At 39.9% G+C, this 19,495-nt stretch overlaps 1 protein-coding gene across 1 annotated transcript in view; it reads left to right on the top strand.

The window, feature by feature from the left end:
- The window catches only part of NEB (nebulin), a 196,328-nt gene that overhangs the window by 53,637 nt on the left and 123,196 nt on the right, over positions 1-19,495 (top strand). The window contains exons 43-53 of the mRNA XM_074967337.1: positions 560-664; positions 7,412-7,519; positions 8,435-8,746; positions 8,975-9,178; positions 9,758-9,862; positions 10,869-10,976; positions 11,738-12,049; positions 13,368-13,571; positions 14,644-14,748; positions 14,859-14,966; positions 16,165-16,476. Of these exons, the coding sequence (XP_074823438.1) occupies positions 560-664; positions 7,412-7,519; positions 8,435-8,746; positions 8,975-9,178; positions 9,758-9,862; positions 10,869-10,976; positions 11,738-12,049; positions 13,368-13,571; positions 14,644-14,748; positions 14,859-14,966; positions 16,165-16,476 (1,983 nt within the window). The remainder of the gene's footprint in view (positions 1-559; positions 665-7,411; positions 7,520-8,434; positions 8,747-8,974; positions 9,179-9,757; positions 9,863-10,868; positions 10,977-11,737; positions 12,050-13,367; positions 13,572-14,643; positions 14,749-14,858; positions 14,967-16,164; positions 16,477-19,495) is intronic.

The raw sequence follows: 19,495 nt of genomic DNA, 5'->3' as shown, positions 1-19,495 counted from the left end.
ACATGCCTCCCTGGCAAACTTGCTTTGCCAAGATAATTAATTTCTTTTTAAGGTGTGAGAGAACAAGCCATTTGCAGATTTCTTTTACCAGATCCAAGCACCCAATTACTGGCTAAATAGTTCCTTCTCCCATTTTTCTCAGGGTTAGATCATGCCATTGTTACTTGTACAGTCTCAGTTATTCTCACTGGCATGATATACATGTTAATTTCTAATTCTGAGGTGTCGGAGGGGAACTATAAGCTTCCATAACAGCATTCAGAAGTCTAGCCAGTATGGGTCTCATCCTGCCCTCTTTACTAAGGAGAAACACTGTCTTTAAACAAATGACTGTGGAACAGGCTGATAGTCATTGCGAGAAATGCTCACTAAGGGCCTGATGAACTGACCTCAGTGGGAGCAAGAATGGATCCTAATTCACTTGAATCATGGATTAAGTCAGTAAAAATATATACAATCAGCAACTCCCTCTCTCTTTCTCGGTCCATAAACAAAGTACACACAGAGAGCTCTATCTATCATTCATATTAGCATATCTGGTACTCTTTTTTTCCTGCAGCATATGTACACTCAAGCTTGGGAGAAGGATAAACTTCAGCTTCATGTGATGCCAGATACACCTGATATTCTACAGGCCAGACAGAACATGGCAAATTACAGTCAGGTAAAGAGTTTTAAAATACTTTATAGTTTGTTTTTGAATATATTCGTTCTGTTTTCCTCAAGAAAAGGTGTCCTGTTATTTAAGGGTAAATATTTGTTATGAACTAGAGGAAAATGAAAAATAGATGGGACTTGGACTCCTACGTCACTTAGGAGCTTCTGAAAATTTAATCCTAAACCTCTTGCTAAACATAAATATTCGCCCTATTCAGCAAGGTGAACTCAGAAAAAGGCTTACTGCATTCTTTATATCTCCCACAGAGATGTACCGGGTCCTTCATGGCCTCAGTCAGAGTAGGTTACAAATTCCTTGTTCTAAAATTCCAAACCCACTTTGTGCAGGTTTCTCAACCCATCATCATGGACCCACTGGGCACTGTGATAGTCTGTCCCTTTAAATGTTTGAGCACTCCTCTGTGCAAAACCTCACCTTCATGCTGATTTCAGTTTTGCTGCCAGAACAATAAAGTCTCCACAGCAAACAGCTGTGTTTCTATCAGCTCCCTTTGTGTCTGTTTGTCTGTCTCCCTCTCTACCGGGTTCAGATATAACATACTGGCAATGAGGAATTTATATCCCATGAATATCCTCTGTTCCCACTGCCTGAAGAAGAAGAAATAGCAGATAATAATATACGTATAAAAGGGGAAAAGTTCACCTCGAGGCACCAGATGACAGACTGCTGCTTTTTGGTGCTGGGGCAGTGTGAGCCAGCTAGCTAGAGAGAGGGAAGTAGGCAAATAAAGATAGAACAAAGGATCTGGGTTGCAGTTACTGCTGGAGCTGTCCAAACAAAGCAGTGAACGGAATGCAAGCAGCCATCTTGGCTGACCACGTGCAAGAAGGCAGCATGTGAAATAAGCTTTAGCCTGCACTGAGGGTCTTCAGCCAGCAGAGGGAGCTGAAAGGAAGAATTCTGCTTTCTACAGTAAGCACACAGCCAGCAAAGGGAAATCAAGGGCAGATAGTGCACAGTTTAGAAAAGGGGGAATTTCACTGTGGCAGAGAGGATGTCCAGAAGGCATGAAGTGCAACAGTAGAGCAGAGTAAAATGGCAACTTTTCTGGGCAATGTTGGTGAGTCTGATGAAAACCACAAATCATGAATGTACCTTGAATGTTTTGAGCAATTTATTGCTTGCAACACCATTCCAGACAGACAAACGGTTTTAAACTTGCTGACAGTGATGGGTCCAAAGGCATATAGGCTGCTGCATCACCTGTTGTGTCCAACTGAGCCTGGAGCTTCCACATATACTGCAATTACTGCAGCAATGCAGAAACACTTTTCTCCTATCCCGTTGATGATAGCAGAATAATACCAGTTCCATCAGCGACATCAGAGAAGTGAAGAATTGAGAGCACAGTTTGCTGCTGCTCTAAGGAAGTTGTTGGAGTATTGTCAGTTTGATGCCCTATGTGACCAGTTTGTCTCTGGATTCTGTAATGACGAGATCCAGAAAAAGTTAGTGTCTATGTCAGCACTTACCTTCAAGAAGGCTGTTGAAGTAGCTATTGTCATGGATACTGCAGAGAAGGATTCTCTGGACTTCAGTGTGAACCAAGATGATCACGTCCTGCATTGGCAAGACAAACGACCATGGGAATATAAGAACTTTACATGTGGCCATTGTGCACAAACTACGCACACTGAGAAGGATTATGAACATGCCTGGTTACCTGCAGGAAGTGCCAGAAGAAAGGACAAATTGCCATGGCCTGTTGCACAGTTCAATGACTAGCAACCCACAGTAACCTTCAATCTAAGAAGACACCTGTGAAGATTGAACCTCAGAAAGGACAGAAGTTGGAAATTCATAATGTGGATAAAGACAAGAGTTCTAGTGACACTGATCAAGACCTAGCCCTACACATGTTATCAGAAGCTGGAGTAAAAAATGGCATCTTGGTTACTCCCTTGATTGAAGGTGTTCCTGCAAGAATGGAAGTTGATACTGGAGCTGCCATCTCACTGATTTCTGCATCTGCCTATCAGCAGATATTGTCACACGCTCCTCTGGAAGAAACCACCGTGGTTTTGAAGCCTTATGCTGGAGAAAAGTTAGTAATAGAAGGGTTATTCAAGGTGACAGTTAAATTAGATGGACAATCAGTTGTTTTACTCTTATATGTAATCAAAGGAAAGTTATCACCATTATTTGGCAGATCTTGGTTTGAGACGCTTAAGGAAAATTTGACTGAGATCAAGGTTATCATGAAAGCACCTCAGAGTCTTCAAGAAATACTGGACAGACGCTCCAAAGTCTTTGAACAAGACCTTGGACAGATGAGCAATGTGTCAGTGAAGCTCACTATTAAGTCTGATAGACAGCCAAAATATTGCAAGCCCAGAGTTGTGCCTTATACTCTGAAGTCTCTGGTAGAAGCTGATATGGAACATTTAGTGAACACTGGAGTCTTATCAGTTTCATGTTCAGACCAGTCCACTACCTTGTATTGAAGATTTGTTTGCTATTCTTAGTGGAGGACTGTGTTTCAGTAAATTGGATTTGCTCAATGCATACCTACAAATAGAGATTGATCCCACATCTCTCAAATATCTCACGATCAGCATGCAAAAAGGCTTATTTTGTTGTAACAGGTTGCCTTTCAGTATCACACAGACACTTGTCCTATCCCAGAAAGCTATGGATGAGATTCTGAAGGGACTAAACAAAGTTCAGTGCTATTTGGATGACATCCTTATTACATGAAATGATCCGGAGGATCATGTTCAAAATTTGGATGTTGTCTTGCAGTGTTTGGAAGGCCATGGACTGAGAGTATGTCAAGACAAATGTGAGTTTTCAAACCTTCAGTTGAATACCTTGGACAAGCAATTGATACCACAGGCTTAAGGAATCACCAGAGAAAGAGAAGGTGGTTTTTCACGCACCACTCCAGAGAATGTGTCACAGTTACATTCATTCTTAGGGCTGCTTAACTACTAATCTGCCTAATCTGGTGACAGTATTGGCACCTTTACATGAAGTGTTACAAGCAAAGAAAAAATGGAAGTGGACTCTATGTGTGTGTGTTTAAGGAAGCTAAGAAACTGTTGACATTAGGCGAAGTTCTTACTCACTTTGATGCCTCACTGCTATTGCAATTGGCTTGTAATGCTTCACCATCTGGAGTATATGAGTTCTTTCCCCATATTTTTCCTGATGGCATGGAGAACCCAATTGCCTTTGCTTCACTATCGCTTACTATGCTTGAGAAGAACTATGTACAAATAGAGCAAGAAGCTCTTAGCATTATCTTCAGAATTCAGACGTTTCATATCTATCTGTATGGTAGATATTTTTACCTTGCTGATGGATCATCTCCTGTCACTTTCAATTTTTGCACCTAAACATGGAATTCCATCATTAGTTGCTGCTCGGATGCCACGGTGGTCATTGCTACTTTCAGCTCATTCCTATACTATTCAGTTCTGTAAAGGAACTCAGCATGGCAATGCTGATGGGCTGCCATGCCCAAGCTCCCATTAGCCCAAAGAAACATCAGATGAAATGTTTTATCTCAATTTGATGGAGAGGTTACCCATCACTAGCACAGACATCAACACAAATCCGCTAAAGGATGATGTGCTTTCTCTTGTGAAGGGAATGGTATTACAAGGAACAGTGTTAGATCATAAGAATCCCCAGTTTACGTCACATCAGCCTGTTTTATATCTGAATCACAACTGCATCTTATGCAGAATAAGAGTGATCATTCCGGAATCACTTCACTCTCTGGTTTTCGAAGCTCTTTGTGATTTTGGCATTGTATGAGTGAAGGTTTGATGACAAAGATATTGAGAGGAAAGAGAAGTGCTATACTACGTGTCAGGAAATTCAGCATGATCCTGGCCCAGCTCGTTTACGCCTTTGGTGTAAACTCATGAGCCTCAGACCCATTGGACACATATTTGCATGGACTTTGCCAGACCTTTAGTCACAGTCAATGCCTATTCAAACTGTCCAGAGATTTTAGAATGATTTCTACCACAGCTACCAAACCCATTGGACATCTCTGGATGTTTAGCCAATTTGGCTTACTAGAATAGTTGGAGATTGACAACAGACTTCAATTTTGCTTTGAAGAATTTCAGAGGTTCCTAGCATCAAATGGAGTTCAGCACATATGTTCTGCTCCATAGCATCCTGCTACAAATGGACTTGCAGAATGGTTTTACAGTCATGTAAAGCCTGCTTAAGAGTTTACAAGTCTATTTTGAGTCATCAGCAGAAACTGGACAATTTCTTGCCTGTCTACAGGAACACAACATGTGCTACTACCCAGGAGTCATCTGCAACTCTCTTCTGGAAGTGACCTTTGTGTACCTGTTGGGACCTGCTACATCCTGATGTTGCCTCCTGTGTAGCCAAATCCCAATGAATGCAAATTGATTAATGATGTGAGACTCATCATTTTTTTTCAAGTAGGAGACACAGTGTGGACTGACAACTACAGTTGTGGAGTGAAATGTGTATCTGGAGAACTTGTAAAATGCACAGGACTTTTTTTGTATGTGGTAAAACTGTCTGGTGGTATTTTATGGAAATGATCTATGGATCAGTTGCAGCCTTGACAAGTACCGGAGTCTGGAGATGTTCCAGTAGGACTTTCTGTTCCTACTTTCAAACCTCCTTCCATTACAACTCCTAATGCCAACAGTTTGGTGGAAGAAACTTTGGTACCAGATCCAGTTGATTCCTTACCCCGAACTGTTCCTGTTGTCAAGGGCACTGCCACACCCTTGTCACCATATTAACCCAAGAGAGTGTGAAAACTAGTTGTATGCCTGAAGTTATATATTGTTTAATTAGTGAGTTGTTATTCCAGAGCAGAATAATCCCTTGCACTTTGAGAGTCTGTGGTAGTCCACCCGCAACTTTTATTTAGGTTATATACTATTTCATGTTAGCCATGTAAATGATGATGTATATAAATTTGGGAAGTTTTTTAAAGTAGGGTGGAGAATGTGATGTTCTGCCTCTTTTAATGTTTAGCATTCCCAGTGCAAAGCCTCACCTTAGTGTTGGTTTCAGTTTTACTGCCAGAACAATAAAATCTCCGTAGCAGACAGCTGTGTTTCTTTCAGCTCCCTTTGTGTCTGTCTCTCTCCTTCTCTGCTGAGTCAAAATATAACAGGCACATAGAATACGAAGCATTTACAGTTGTTTCCATCTTTCTTTCAGACTGTCTTTCTTAATTTTCCTTCTAAATATAGGATAGTGACAGTCTGTGCTAGAGATTTTTCATAAACTAATTTGTTTTTGCTTTCTGTGGATGGTTAGAGGCAGGTCTATTACCTCCAAGTGCCAAGTGTTTAAATTATATGTGCATAGTTCAACTGGATTGCCTTTTTTAGAGCTACAGTACATCCTCATTAATAGGAAATTTGCAAATCCATACCCAATATTGGTAGTTACTTCAGTTCCACTCCAGTGGCCAAACTTCCCAGCAAAGTATTAGTGAGTGAGGAGGGTTGATCTGGTGCTTAGGGCACTAGACTAGAAGTTGGGAAGCCTGGGTTCAAATCTCTGCCCCACTACAGACTTTCTGTGTGGTTTTGGACATCTCAATTAGTCTGTCCACCTCATTTCCCTCTATGTAAAATGGGGATAATAGCACTTTCCTACCTTACAGGGGTGTTGTGAAGATAAATACATTAAAGATTTTGAGGCATTATGGTACTGGGGACTATAGAAGTATGCAAGATAGAGAATGAAGTCTCACATTACTCAGGTTTCTTGGACCTGATCCTCAGCTGGGGTAAATCAGCGTATGTTCTCTGAGATGGAGCTCCACATGACAGTGGACATCAGCTGAGGACATTGGCCTGTTAGTTTTTACAAATTACCCAACAATACAGAACATACTCGTGTGTTATGAAACTTTAGGATAAATAATCAAAACTAAACTGAACAAAATATATTTTGGGTGTCTCATCCTTGCTTTTGGACTGTTTCATTCTCAGGGTGCATCCAGTTCTGCTAGCCTCGCAAAGAAAGAACTAACTGAACTCTGATTTTTAAATTGGTATGATAGATGGGGATCAAATTCTTTCCTGTTGTAATATCATTTACTTCGGTAGAGTGACAAAGGGAATGAACTAATCTCTAAATATTAATGATTCCTTATGTAAGAACAAGCCTTACAAACAGATTATTTGTAATCTAGTAAGCACTTGTGAAAAAAACCTATAATGTATTAAAGACACAATCCCTAATACTGTCCCTAAAGTGTCAAATCTTGATGTCTTTACCCGAGGGTCTATTGTAGGTTTAGCCACAGCCCTGCATTAGACAGTGCAGATCACATTGCCCCAGTGAAAGTATCAGTAAATAAGGTGCCACAAGTACTCCTTTTCTTTTTATAGTAAAACAATGCTTCCAAATGCTCCCCAGCACACAGAGGGACAGCCTGCAGGGGTGCAGTGTATGCTGTCCTGCATATCTGGCCAGCTCTGCTCTTAGGGAAAGGGCAGCCTGCTCCCTGAATGGGGCTCTTTGTGCTCTCACTTTTTGCATCCATGCAGGGCTCAGCCACAACCTGGCCCTCAATTTTCACACGCACTTTTCTCAGGCAAAACTTTCACCTGAGTAAGGGCTGAGTTAAAATGGAGTGTAGTAGTCAGGGCTTGGATGCAATGTTTATGCAATGGGCCAGCATGTTAAAATACATGTGTTCTATTTGTATTGTTTTTACAAAGATGCAGGGGGAGTTTTGGAAAAACTATCTGTTTTCAATTTTAGAAACTGTACAAACTTGGATGGGAAGAAATGTTAAAGAAAGGCTACGACCTCACACCTGAAGCCATTTCAGTGAAAGCAGCCAAAGCTTCGAGGGACATTGCAAGTGATGTAAGTGACATTTTCAATTCGATCTGTGATGTATTTTATGCACTCAGTCACAGTCTAATAAACCTCATTGAGCCAGGTCCATCCCTGTGCTCCGAAGGTGTGCTGGCAGGGATAGAGAGCTAAGAGACCTTTTCCTCCCTGTGTAACCAGTGGGACAGAATCTCTTAGCATTGACGAGAGAGTAGGAGAGGGATTGCTCTCACATCATTGCACCATGACCCCAAGCTTGCTGTCTGCCTTCTATTTGGCATGGGAGCAGCCTGCAGTACCCAGGACTATCTGCTTTATGTTTTTAGAGCAGCAGCAAATTTTGACCCACTAACTCATCCTACCGCCCTGAGTTAATCTACCATGCAGCTGTAGAACAGGTCTCAGGGCAGACACATGCCCAGCACTACTCCATATCCTAACCTCAGTGCAGCGCTTGTATATAAGGACAAATGTTTGCTAATTTTTAGGGAAACGTTCTGGATAGTCAGGACCCTACATTTTCCAGTGCTCACTTTTGTCCCTTGAGACACTGGATTATGTTTCTGCCTGGGAGTACCAAGCAAGCGGTCTCTCCAGATTGTAGTTAGTTGGTAATTCGTGCAGTGGAGGAGACATTCTGAGAGAAGTGCAGCCTGCTCTTCCTACGGAGTCCAAAGGCTCAATTCCTTCAGCAGCAGAGGCATTCCTAAGACACTAACATCAAGCAAAGTTATGCACATACATCAAGGGAATATTAGACCCCTAAGTGTGAAACCATAATGATCTACTCAGCTTCTAGCATCCAAGAGAGCAAAAAGTTCAAGTTTGCTTGTGAGTCTAACTGCCAGCATACATGGCATCCTGGTGAATGTATCTGATAAGCTGTTATTTCCCCATTTTCTCATTCTTACCCTAATTTGAGTACCACAATCTTTATGATTTTAGTACAAGTATAAAGAAGGTTACCGCAAGCAGCAGGGACATCACATTGGATTCCGCAGCCTACAGGATGATCCCAAACTTGTGTTGTCTATGAATGTAGCCAAGATGCAGAGCGAGAGGGAGTACAAGAAAGATTTTGAGAAGTGGAAGACCAAGTTTAACATGCCCGTGGATATGTTGGGCTTCCTACTGGCTAAGAAATGCCAGTCGTTGGTTAGTGATGTAGACTACAGACGGATCCTACACCAGTGGACTAGTTTGTCAGACCAGACTAGCATCATCCAAGCTAAGAAAGTATATGAACTACAGAGTGATGTAAGTTTCCTTTTTACTTGATCTATTTCTTTTATATTTATGAAAGATATATTCATTATTGAAGGGAATCTGGTGTCCCTGTAGAGCAGAAATGACATTTCCTCTTGTAGTTCCAGCAATACAGATTATAGCTAAACAAGCTCTATTAATTACCAGTTAATCCTTTAATGCAGTTCATTGATGCAGACAAGAGAATGACATTCCCTGATTTCTTTGGTTCCTTAACAGAATGTATATAAGTCAGATCTTCAATGGCTTAAAGGCCTGGGGTGGATCCCATCTGGCTCTTTGGAGGCAGAAAAGAACAAGAAAGCTTCAGAAATCCTGAGTGAGAAGAAATACCGCCAGCCACCAGACACTGTTAAATTCACAAGTATCCCTGATGCCATGGACGTAGTTTTGGCAAAGTCTAATGCCAAAAATAGGAGTGATGTAAGTTTCTGAAGGCTGAACATTTAATTGAACAGATAAATGAACTTGTAATTTATTTCAAGCTCATATAATGTTAAAATTAATATAATTTGAGTCAACAGTGACTAATAGGTCTTTAAAAAAGGAATTTTCCAATTGTTGGTCATAGCTGTCTGTTTAGCAAAATGTCAGATTTCTGTGATTTTGGGCCCATTTGGCATCTTGAGTTCAGATGACAAGAAGTCCCAAGTGTGATTCAGGAGATTATCGTGGCTGCTCTACAGAACTTATTCAATGTTAAGCATAAATAATGTCTTTACCCATAGTTAGTCATGCTGTATATGGGACTGTTATAATGATGACTCTTTGGCCTTCCACATACAAAAGGGATGCAAAAAATTGTATTTAAATAGAACTCTAAGTGATTAATGCATTATTTTCTTCAACTATCCATCCAGTACCATTTATATCTCCCACACTTTATACTTGTGTGACATGTTTTTGTATTGCTGTTAAAGACATAAGGTGAAGCTGAATGAAATCTGCTATTTATACAAAGGTTCTATTAGACACACTGGTTTTGTTTGTTTCTCCTTCTAGAGACTTTACAGAGAAGCTTGGGACAAGGACAAGACTCACATTCACGTCATGCCTGACACTCCTGAAATCCTTTTGGCTAAAGCAAACTTAATCAATACAAGTGATGTAAGTTTGATTCCATACTACACTGGGTGTTCCATGAGCTTATGATTTGAAAATTCGCTTCATGAATGCAGTCTAAATTGCAGTAAAGTCCTTCAGAATTTATTCTGGAACTCTTGAATTCTTACAACCTTTAACATACCCATGGTCTTTTTCTGGTAAACTTGTTATGTGGAGGGAGCCAATATGGCAGCTATTAGATTACAAGAAAAATACCAACAAAGCATGCAGTATGAGGTTGCTATCTTTAGATATGTCCATTTCATCCCTATTGCTCAAATCAACATCTTAGATACCTCTCCAATAGAATGTAATTAGTCTAGCAACCTGTTGTGGGAAAATGTCTAATTGTAGTGAGTTGAATTTTTAGAATTATAGAGTACCATTTTTTGTCAAATTCTCCTTTGTCCTGGAACATAAGAAAGAAATGCCAAAAAGATTTATCACTAGTATTCAAGAGGAGAGGTCATGACAGGTTGAAAACAGACACACGGGGGGGTCAGAAAATATGCACTGTTGACCTTCTCAGAAGTCCATGTCATTGTGGTCTGCAGCAATGTTTATTAATCAGATTACATATTTAAAGTAAAGGACAGTATTGGTTGCAAATGAGTTGCAACCAAAAACTTTTATTTACCTCTCCACAGTCAATCTATTGCAGTTATGCAATAATTTCCACCCTTAGTGGAAAATATTCTGTAGCAAGAATAGCACACAAGACTTTTGACTAATTTCTAGCACCAAGAAAGCCATCTCAGAGACCTAGAAATGTGCTTTTTAATTTAAAAACATGATAGCTCAGCTAGCATGCATTGGCAATTGAAAATTAGTAGTAGCCAACTCCATTTGATAAATTCACCCTTGTTTTCTGCACAATGTGAAAAATAGGAATTCAGTTCTTGAATTATGGTGTAAAATACATAGCATTTCCTTTCTCTCCAAACATCAACATTGGAATACTTTTCTGCAAAGTGTGCTTGCAGTCATTATCGAAAACTTTTCTCAACAGAAACTCTACAAGTTAGGATATGAAGAACTGAAGAAGAAAGGCTATGAGCTTCCTCCTGATGCCATATCACTCAAGTCAGCAAAGGCATCCAGAGACATTTCCAGTGAAGTAAGAGTCTTACTAAACTAAAATAACAGATAGTGTGGTTAAGCCCTATGGGGCTGAATCAGTGCTGATTGAAATCAATGGGAGTCTTTCTATTGGTGTCAGTGGGATAAGGTCTTTCTGTCTTTCAAAAAAAAAAAGAAGGCATACACTGGATGTTTCAATGCAAGGCTAGTCATCCAACATACATTGTGTTTGTTTTTTTCAGTCTGCTACTATATATATCACTTAAACCCAGTTTATTGTTGTGGGTAACATTGACGTTTTATTTCATTTGAAAATTGACATAATCCATCAGTGACTTAGACTGTGCTGTGGAGTTGCATGTAATTGTTTGAAGATGAATGTTACTCACTGAAATAGAGTTTGAATTCAGATTTAATATTTCATATCAAACCTGGAATTAACCATTACATGGACTGTTATTTGCTAAGTATAACCTGGATCCCACAAACCCGTACATGAATAGTCCCAATGAAGCACACTAAGTGCAGTGGAATTCGCCACATAAATTGGGACTACACAGATGAGGAAGGGTTTACAAAAGCTGTGAACCCTATCCTATGAAATTATAAGGGCTATATCTTGCACTATAGTGGGATTAAGGATACTCAGCTATTTATAGGAATCAATCATCACCTCATAGGATTGGGTTCTTAGTATGTTATAATAACTAAGGAGTTTCACCAACAGTTTTTACAAAGGTAGCATTTCTAGGTTGAATCTGAAAAAGCATCAATTATTCTTTTCTTTCTTTCCAACAGTACAAATACAAAGAAGGGTATCGCAAGCAGCTTGGCCACCATGTGGGAGCCCGCAACATCCAGGATGATCCGAAGATGGTGTGGTCTATGCATGTAGCCAAGATCCAGAGTGACAGAGAGTATAAGAAAGATTTTGAGAAATGGAAGACCAAGTATAATACTCCCGTAGATATGCTGGGAGTTGTACTTGCCAAGAAGTGTCAGGAACTAGTCAGTGACATTGATTATAGACATCCTCTGCACCAGTGGACATGTCTGCCAGACCAGAACAATGTTGTACATGCCAGGAAAACTTATGACCTTCAGAGTGATGTAAGTCCTACTTTTACCAGCTTTGTGAAACCTGAAGTGTTTTATTAAATATATTTTTGCTCCAATGTCAAAAAACATATTTAAGGGCTATATTTCTGGACTCTTTTGTCCTGCAAAGACCTTTTGTGTACTGGATTGGTGAGTATTTTCAGACCAGTGACAATAGAAGTGAACTCTTCTACAGGTTAGTAAACTCACAATTAGCAGCAGGCAGCTTTCTATTTGTATACTTACTAAGTACTGATCTCTTCTTGAGCAATTTGGAGTTAAGTTTGTTGCAGTGGATCTGAACTCGCCATGGAGCAGAGTGAGGGCAAGACCATTTGAATTTCATATCTGTAAATAATTACTATTTTGGCTGTCTAAGTGACATGTCAAGAGCTCAAGTGGCTGGGAAGTGCAACCTCAACTGTGACATTTGGCAGAGGAAGAGATGGCTGTAATTTCTGAAATGCACTTTGAATGTCTAGGCAGTCTCCCTTATAGTTGTAGCTGAATCTCCATCCTGACAGAAACAGAATTTCCAGCGGGTGGAGTAAAATTTCTGGGGAGTAACTTGTATAGGCAGAATTGACCCTTGGTTTCAGAGACTGTTAGGGCATGTCTACATTGTAACGTAAACCCAGAGTTGTACAGCTCGAGTTAGCAGACCTTGGGTTTCTTGATTTAGGGCTTGAAAACTTACAATCATTTGTATCCCCAGATTAGGAATTTTTAAAGTCTGGGTACCAACCTGGTGTTCTAGCATCTATGCTGTGGTGTGGAGGCCCCAGTCCAGCCACTCATATCCAAGACTTCCTAGTGCCGTTCAAAAATATGCTCTCCAACCCTTTGTTTGTGGTGCACTGTGGGAGAACTTGACTGTCCACCAAAGTTGACTGTCCTGAGAACAAAGAAATGTGGCCCATGGGATTGTGGGATACTTTTGGTGGACTCCCAGAGCACAAGTCTACAATGTAAAGCAATAGGGATGGACCTGTGGGTCCAGGCTTGACTCAGGCTTGGAACCTCCACTCCCTTGGGGTTCTGGGACCTGGGTCCGAGTCCTCGTTTAGTGCAATTTATGTATAGACCAGATCGGTGGCGGGGGAGGATTGAGCCTGAGTTTGAACCCTGGGCTTACATTGCAGCACAGATATACCCTCAGTGTTGAACTAGCCCTGTCAGAGGGCTGTGAGGTGATAACCTCTGTTATCATATGATATTGATTAAACATTGAGACTCTCTTTAAGTGGTGCTGCTTTGCATTGAAGAAAAATGTTCATGTTGTCTAAATAAATAAAATAATGAACTGTCTTGTCTTCCTCTGTAATTTCAGATTTTATATAAATCAGATCTTCAGTGGATGAAAGGCGTTGGCTGGTCCCCAGCTGGCTCTCTGGATGATGAGAAGAATAAGAGAGCAACCCACATCCTGAGTGACCATACCTATCGGCAACACCCAGACACGATCAAATTTACTAGCCTGCTTGATTCTCTACCAATGGTTCTGGCAAAGCACAATTCTGAAATTATGAACCAGGTGAGTTTTCTATTTGTTTGCAATTAGAATTAAAATGATATAATTTTTCTGGATGCTCAAGATTTGCTTTTCGGTTTCTAAGGAAAATAAAGAAGTTTGCATAACAATATTATAGCCTTTTCATTGAATGTCAGGGATTTATTTCCATTATAAGTGACTACTTTTGTTTTGTATTTTGAGTTTCTAGCACATAGTTAAGGTATATTTTAAAAATATATATTTAATAGTTACTTATGTTTAAGATCAGAAACATGAAAAAGTTGTTTAATAAGATATTGGCTTTATGTTTTTACATGTTGGTTTATGTTGTTACAAAATAATTCATGTAAAGAGCTAGGCTGTATATTTCCTTTTCAAGGAGGGGTGCAATTATTTATTATGATTGTGCAGAAAATTGGCCAGTTATACCTAGCAAAGATATTCATATAAATGTCAGGTGATTTGTTACCCAGAAAGTTTCAAGATTCAATAGATCTTTGCTAATTTGCATTTCTTTGTCTTCTCAAAAGGTAGTATCCATACCGTTAACTCCAATCTCTCTGATCAAATGGCAGAGTTTATAGTGAATTGCCATATTTAAAAGACTTAATCATAATTCCAAAATACCTAACAGGTTATTTGTCAGCAAATCATGAAGTATTAAATAACTGAAGCTGAACTGTCATTGTCAAATATATAGGCAAAAATGCATTTGGTTATGTGTAATGCTTGCTTTATTTATTGTGATTCACACTATATTAGTCACTCTGGGTGAAATCTTGCCCCATTGAACCCAATGGCAAAATTCCCATTTGACTTAAACAGAGCCAGGATTTCACCACTTGAGTATTATGTCATGCAAAAGTCTCACTAAAATCACTGAGCAGACTTGTGGAGTGAGTCTCTAGGTCAGTGCAAACAAGAGAATTTCTGTTGTTATTTTAGTTTTAGTTACAGTTGTTCTGGACTGCATGAAACTCTTAGGATTGTTGATCTTGATCACGCTTATTCAGTGAGAATTATATCTGACCTGAATAGTGACTGAGGTCTTCATGATTCCAACATCTTATTACATTTGTTGTTTGCTTTTCAGCGCTCATATACAGAAGCTTGGAATAAAGATAAAACTAGTATCCACATGATGCCAGATACCCCTGATATTTTACTGGCACAGCAGAACAAATTGAATTACAGTGAGGTAGGTGATGCCTTGCTTAAAAATTAAAAGGCAGCATGTGAGAATATTTAGATAAAGAAAAGAACGTGCATTATTTCTGAAATGTGATAAATATTTTTTATTTTTTTTAGAATCTGTACAGACTTGCAATGGAAGAGGACAAGAAGAAAGGCTATGACCTACGGGTAGATGCCATTCCAATCAGGGCAGCTAAAGCCTCCCGAGATATTGCAAGTGAGGTAAATAAACTTGGACCCTTCTCCTCTCAGCTTCAGATGTCTCAGCATCATAATGAACAGTTAAGGGCATGCTTCATCAACACAATCATATATCCAGTAACACACTTTCCAAACAATAAAGAGGAGTGCAACTGGTATAAAATCTTTCTTACAGTTCCTGTAGGTCTGTCCTTACTTTACGTGTGGCGAGGTTCCACTCCCAGTATCTGTTGTCTATTTGAGGATCTCTGTTTGATGGTTTGAAGGATGTGACAAATGAAGTTATCCTGTCCAGTTTTGATTCTAACTAATGTCTCTTATTTAATAATAATTGCTAGTCAATATTTTTAGCTGAAGTAATCTCTTTGTTGTCGTGAAACCTTCCAATACTGCCTGTCAGACCTTTTCCAGTAACAAATCCACTTAATTGAAACTGGCTTTTGGAAAAAAGTGTGTTTCACCTTGTTAACTAGCTGACTTATGTAAGAACATTAAACAAATTGGACTGCATTTTAGGCTAAACGCTAGTTGAGAAATTGATATGGCCATGACCACGTACAATGGCTTATCCAGTGACAGGGAAAAGTTTTTCCTCTTAGAGACTGTCAAGCTAAACTAGTATTGTCTTATGTTGAAGGTATATGTAATATTTTGATACTTAGTAACCAAATTTAGTACTAGTTTAACAATGTTTTCCAATAAATTCACTAGGCATGTTTGTTTTTTATCTATGGGATTTTAATTTTCTTGTTGTTTCTGTAAAATTGCCAATAAAGCGTTTTGTGTTTAAGAACATCTTAACAAGGTTGAGGCCGTTATGTGAGGAAGTAACTGATGGGCACCTCATAGAGAGAATCTGAATTCTGACCTCAGGGGAGCCAGACCAAGGAATTAGAAATAACTTTGATACAAATGTCTCAGGCAGAGGAAACTGTAGTTTTCCTCTCCAAACACTCCAAGGACTTAGTTCAAAGACATCTTATTACTTACATGTTTAAGGAAGTCTTGTGTCTAAACTTCTTTTTAAGTGCAGGGAGCCCTATGAGCGCTTTAGCACTCAGATACCACACTCTATGAAGAGAACACTTCTTCACATAAAAGCCTCCATACTCTGAGCTCATGATGAAGTCCTCCAGAGAATTGCTATAGGATGTTTTCTTAGCCCCCGCTCCCCAATTTTACTTATTGAACTTTTTTTTTTTTTTTTTTTTGCCTACAGTACAAATACAAAGCAGGGTATCGTAAACAGCTTGGCCACCATGTGGGAGCCCGCAACATCCAGGATGATCCGAAGATGGTGTGGTCTATGCATGTAGCCAAGATCCAGAGTGACAGAGAGTATAAGAAAGATTTTGAGAAATGGAAGACCAAGTATAATACTCCCGTAGATATGCTGGGAATTGTACTTGCCAAGAAGTGTCAGGAACTGGTTAGTGAAGTTGATTATAGACATCCTCTGCACCAGTGGACATGTCTGCCAGACCAGAATGATGTTGTACATGCCAGGAAAACTTACGATCTTCAGAGTGATGTAAGTCCTACTTTAACTAGCTTTGTGAAAACTGAAGTGTTTTATTAAATATGTTTTTCCTGCAATGTCAAAAAACATATTTAAGGGCTGCAATTCTGGACTCTTTTATCCCGCAAGGACCTTTGCTGCTGCATACTAGATTGATGGGTTGTCACAATTTTAGATCAATTGCACGTGTATTCCCCCTCCAAGGTCCAGCAAGGGGGCAGCCACTTTAGGCTTCTGGGTCCCAGCCATCACCCCTCTGGGATGGAAATCTGCATCTCAGTCACCACGGACTGGGCCTCCCTGCCTACTAGTGGCAGTGGCAAACACCACCAATTTGGTTTACTTAAGGTATCCTCTCTGCACCTATGCACATTATACATCATTTGAAAGTGTATTATGTGTACTTTAAGATGAGGAATGATGTGGGGCTATCAAGTGGTGCCATTACCATAGAAACTGGGATAAACAGTGACACCATCAACCGGTTAAAATAGCTACTCTGAAATATTTGCTTTTGTTTGTTATTTTAACTCTATGCATTATTTCAAGACAAAATTGAATTTCTCTGTGACTTCAAAGTATCACAACAACAACCTAAAGGATAAACATCTATTAATAATTTTTTACATGTGTAATGTAATTGTGTTGGTGACATTTCTAGTCAAAATCATTATCATCATCCTCTTGTTCATAATTATGGTCTCTGTTGAGAGTACGTGGGTTATCATGGTCTTCATTGCCTTGACATGTACACAGTTCTGTGCAGGGCAGATTATTCTGATTACAGACACTGCTGATTGTGCAGTGACCCCTACTGGCATATGTACAGAGAAGGTCTTGTAGAAGCTCAGATGCCATTGGGCCCTTGAACCATACAGGAAGTAGTTGATCATCCATATTTTTCCATCCATGATGCAATGGCAATGCAATATCTGGTCTATCTGTGTGCACATTTATCTAAATCTTTAACATGCTCTTCAAAACTGTCCTTCTAAGGTGGGAGTTTGGTCAGTGACTTGTCCTTTTCAATGGTTAGATTGAGGTGCAAAACAATTCAGGTCTCTGTGGGTGTCAAGGTTCCTTCCCCACTCTGAACTCTAGGGTACAGATGTGGGGACCAGCATAAAAACCTCCTAAGCTTACTTTTACCAGCTTAGGTTAAAACTTCCCCAAGGTACAAACTATTTTACCCTTTGCCCTTGGACTTCCACTGCCACCACCAAACGTTTATCTGGGTTTATTTTATTAGGAAAGCGTTGTTTGGAAATGTCTTTCCCCCCAAAATGCTCCCAACCCTTGCACCCCACTTCCTGGGGAAGGTTTGGTAAAAATCCTCACCAATTTGCATAGGTGACCACAGACCCAAACCCTTGGATCTTAAGAACAATGAAAAAAGCATTCAGGTCTTACAAGAAGAATTTTAATAGAAGAAACAGTAAAAAAGAAGTAACAGTAAAAAGAATCACCTCTGTAAAATCAGGATGGTAAATACCTTACAGGGTAATTAGATTCAAAACATAGAGAATCCCTCTAGGCAAAACCTTAAGTTACAAAAAGACACACAGACAGGAATATCCATTCTATTCAGCACAACTTAATTTCTCAGCCATTTAAAGAAATCATAATCTAACGCATATCTAGCTAGATTACTTACTAAGTTCTAAGACTCCATTCCTGTTCTGTCCCCGGCAAAAACATCACACAGACAGACCCTTTGCTTTTCCCTCCCCCCAGCTTTTGAAAGTATCTTGTCTCCTCATTGGTCATTTTGGTCAGGTGCCAGCAAGGTTATCCTAGCTTCTTAACCCTTTACAGGTGAGAGGATTTTTCCTCTGGCCAGGAGGGATTTTAAAGGGGTTTACCCTTCCCTTTATATCTATGACAGTGGGTCTCCTTTTCTTACTTGCTCTAGTCATACAGCACCACTACCAACTTCCTGGCTGCAGAAATTATGGCTTGTCCATCATTTTCTCACAATTTGGCAAGATCTCTGAAGCAGTAAGCTCCCTTACTAAACATCTGTATCAGTGATCTAATTACTATGGTTCCTTTGACATTAAGAGACCCAAAAGCCATATTGGTTCCTACTTCAGGAAGTGTTGCCTTTCTTATTAACAAGAGAACCAGCAAAGACTCTGGCAGACTCCAACTTCTTTACTCCCAATGCCAAGTGAATGGACAGATGGCACCAGGTTCCTCAGAACGGGTTTGAGCATTTCTTTACTCATTCAGTTCCTAATTGTCTGGTGGTAGCAGCTGCTAATGAGCTGTCTTGTCAAACCAACATTTACACTCCAGCTACAAAAAGGAAGCAATTCAGGCCACAGCATTATTCTAGACCCTTTTTCCAACAGAGACCACAATATTCCACTAAGAAGAGATCAAACTTCCTAGACATCACTAGCCATATTCTACTGTGGTGGGACATTCTTACCAGACGTCTGTGACCTCAAAGCAGTTGCTTTGACTTTTTGATCAAGGTCAGCATATTGATGATATCTCCTCCTTTCGAGTCACACCTATCCCTTTTTTTTTTTTACTGTGCTTGGGAAAACATCATGTCAGACAAGTTGCTACTCAGCATGGTAAAGAAGGGATATGTTATCCTGTTCCTTTCCATTCCTTTTCCCAAACCACCTTCCCTGTCCCTTTTCAGGGACTCCTCTCATGACACCGTGTTACTTCAAGAGCGGTGGTCTTTTCTAGAATTGGGAGCCACAGAGAAAGTACCTTACCAGAGGAAAAAGCTTCTATTTCCAGTACTTCCCAGTCTCAAAAAACCCTGTGGTCCTCCATCTCGTTCTAGACTGAAGAAAGCGGAACTATTTAATCAAAAACATCAGGTTCAGAAGGGTCACCCTTACTTCTATTATCCCTTCCCTGGAGACTGGTATGGTGCCTTACAAGATGCATACATCCATGTGGCAATACATCTCTCCCACAGCAAGTACCTTTGATTTGTGGGAGGCACCAACCACTACCAATACACGGTGATCCTTTTCAGTTTGTCATCAGCCCTGAGGGTCTTCAC

Source organism: Natator depressus, chromosome 11 (assembly GCF_965152275.1).
Source record: "Natator depressus isolate rNatDep1 chromosome 11, rNatDep2.hap1, whole genome shotgun sequence".
In the NCBI taxonomy this organism is placed as follows: domain Eukaryota; kingdom Metazoa; phylum Chordata; order Testudines; family Cheloniidae; genus Natator; species Natator depressus.
The sequence above is the reverse complement of the archived record's forward strand: the minus strand, read 5'-3'. Positions and strand labels throughout refer to the sequence as shown.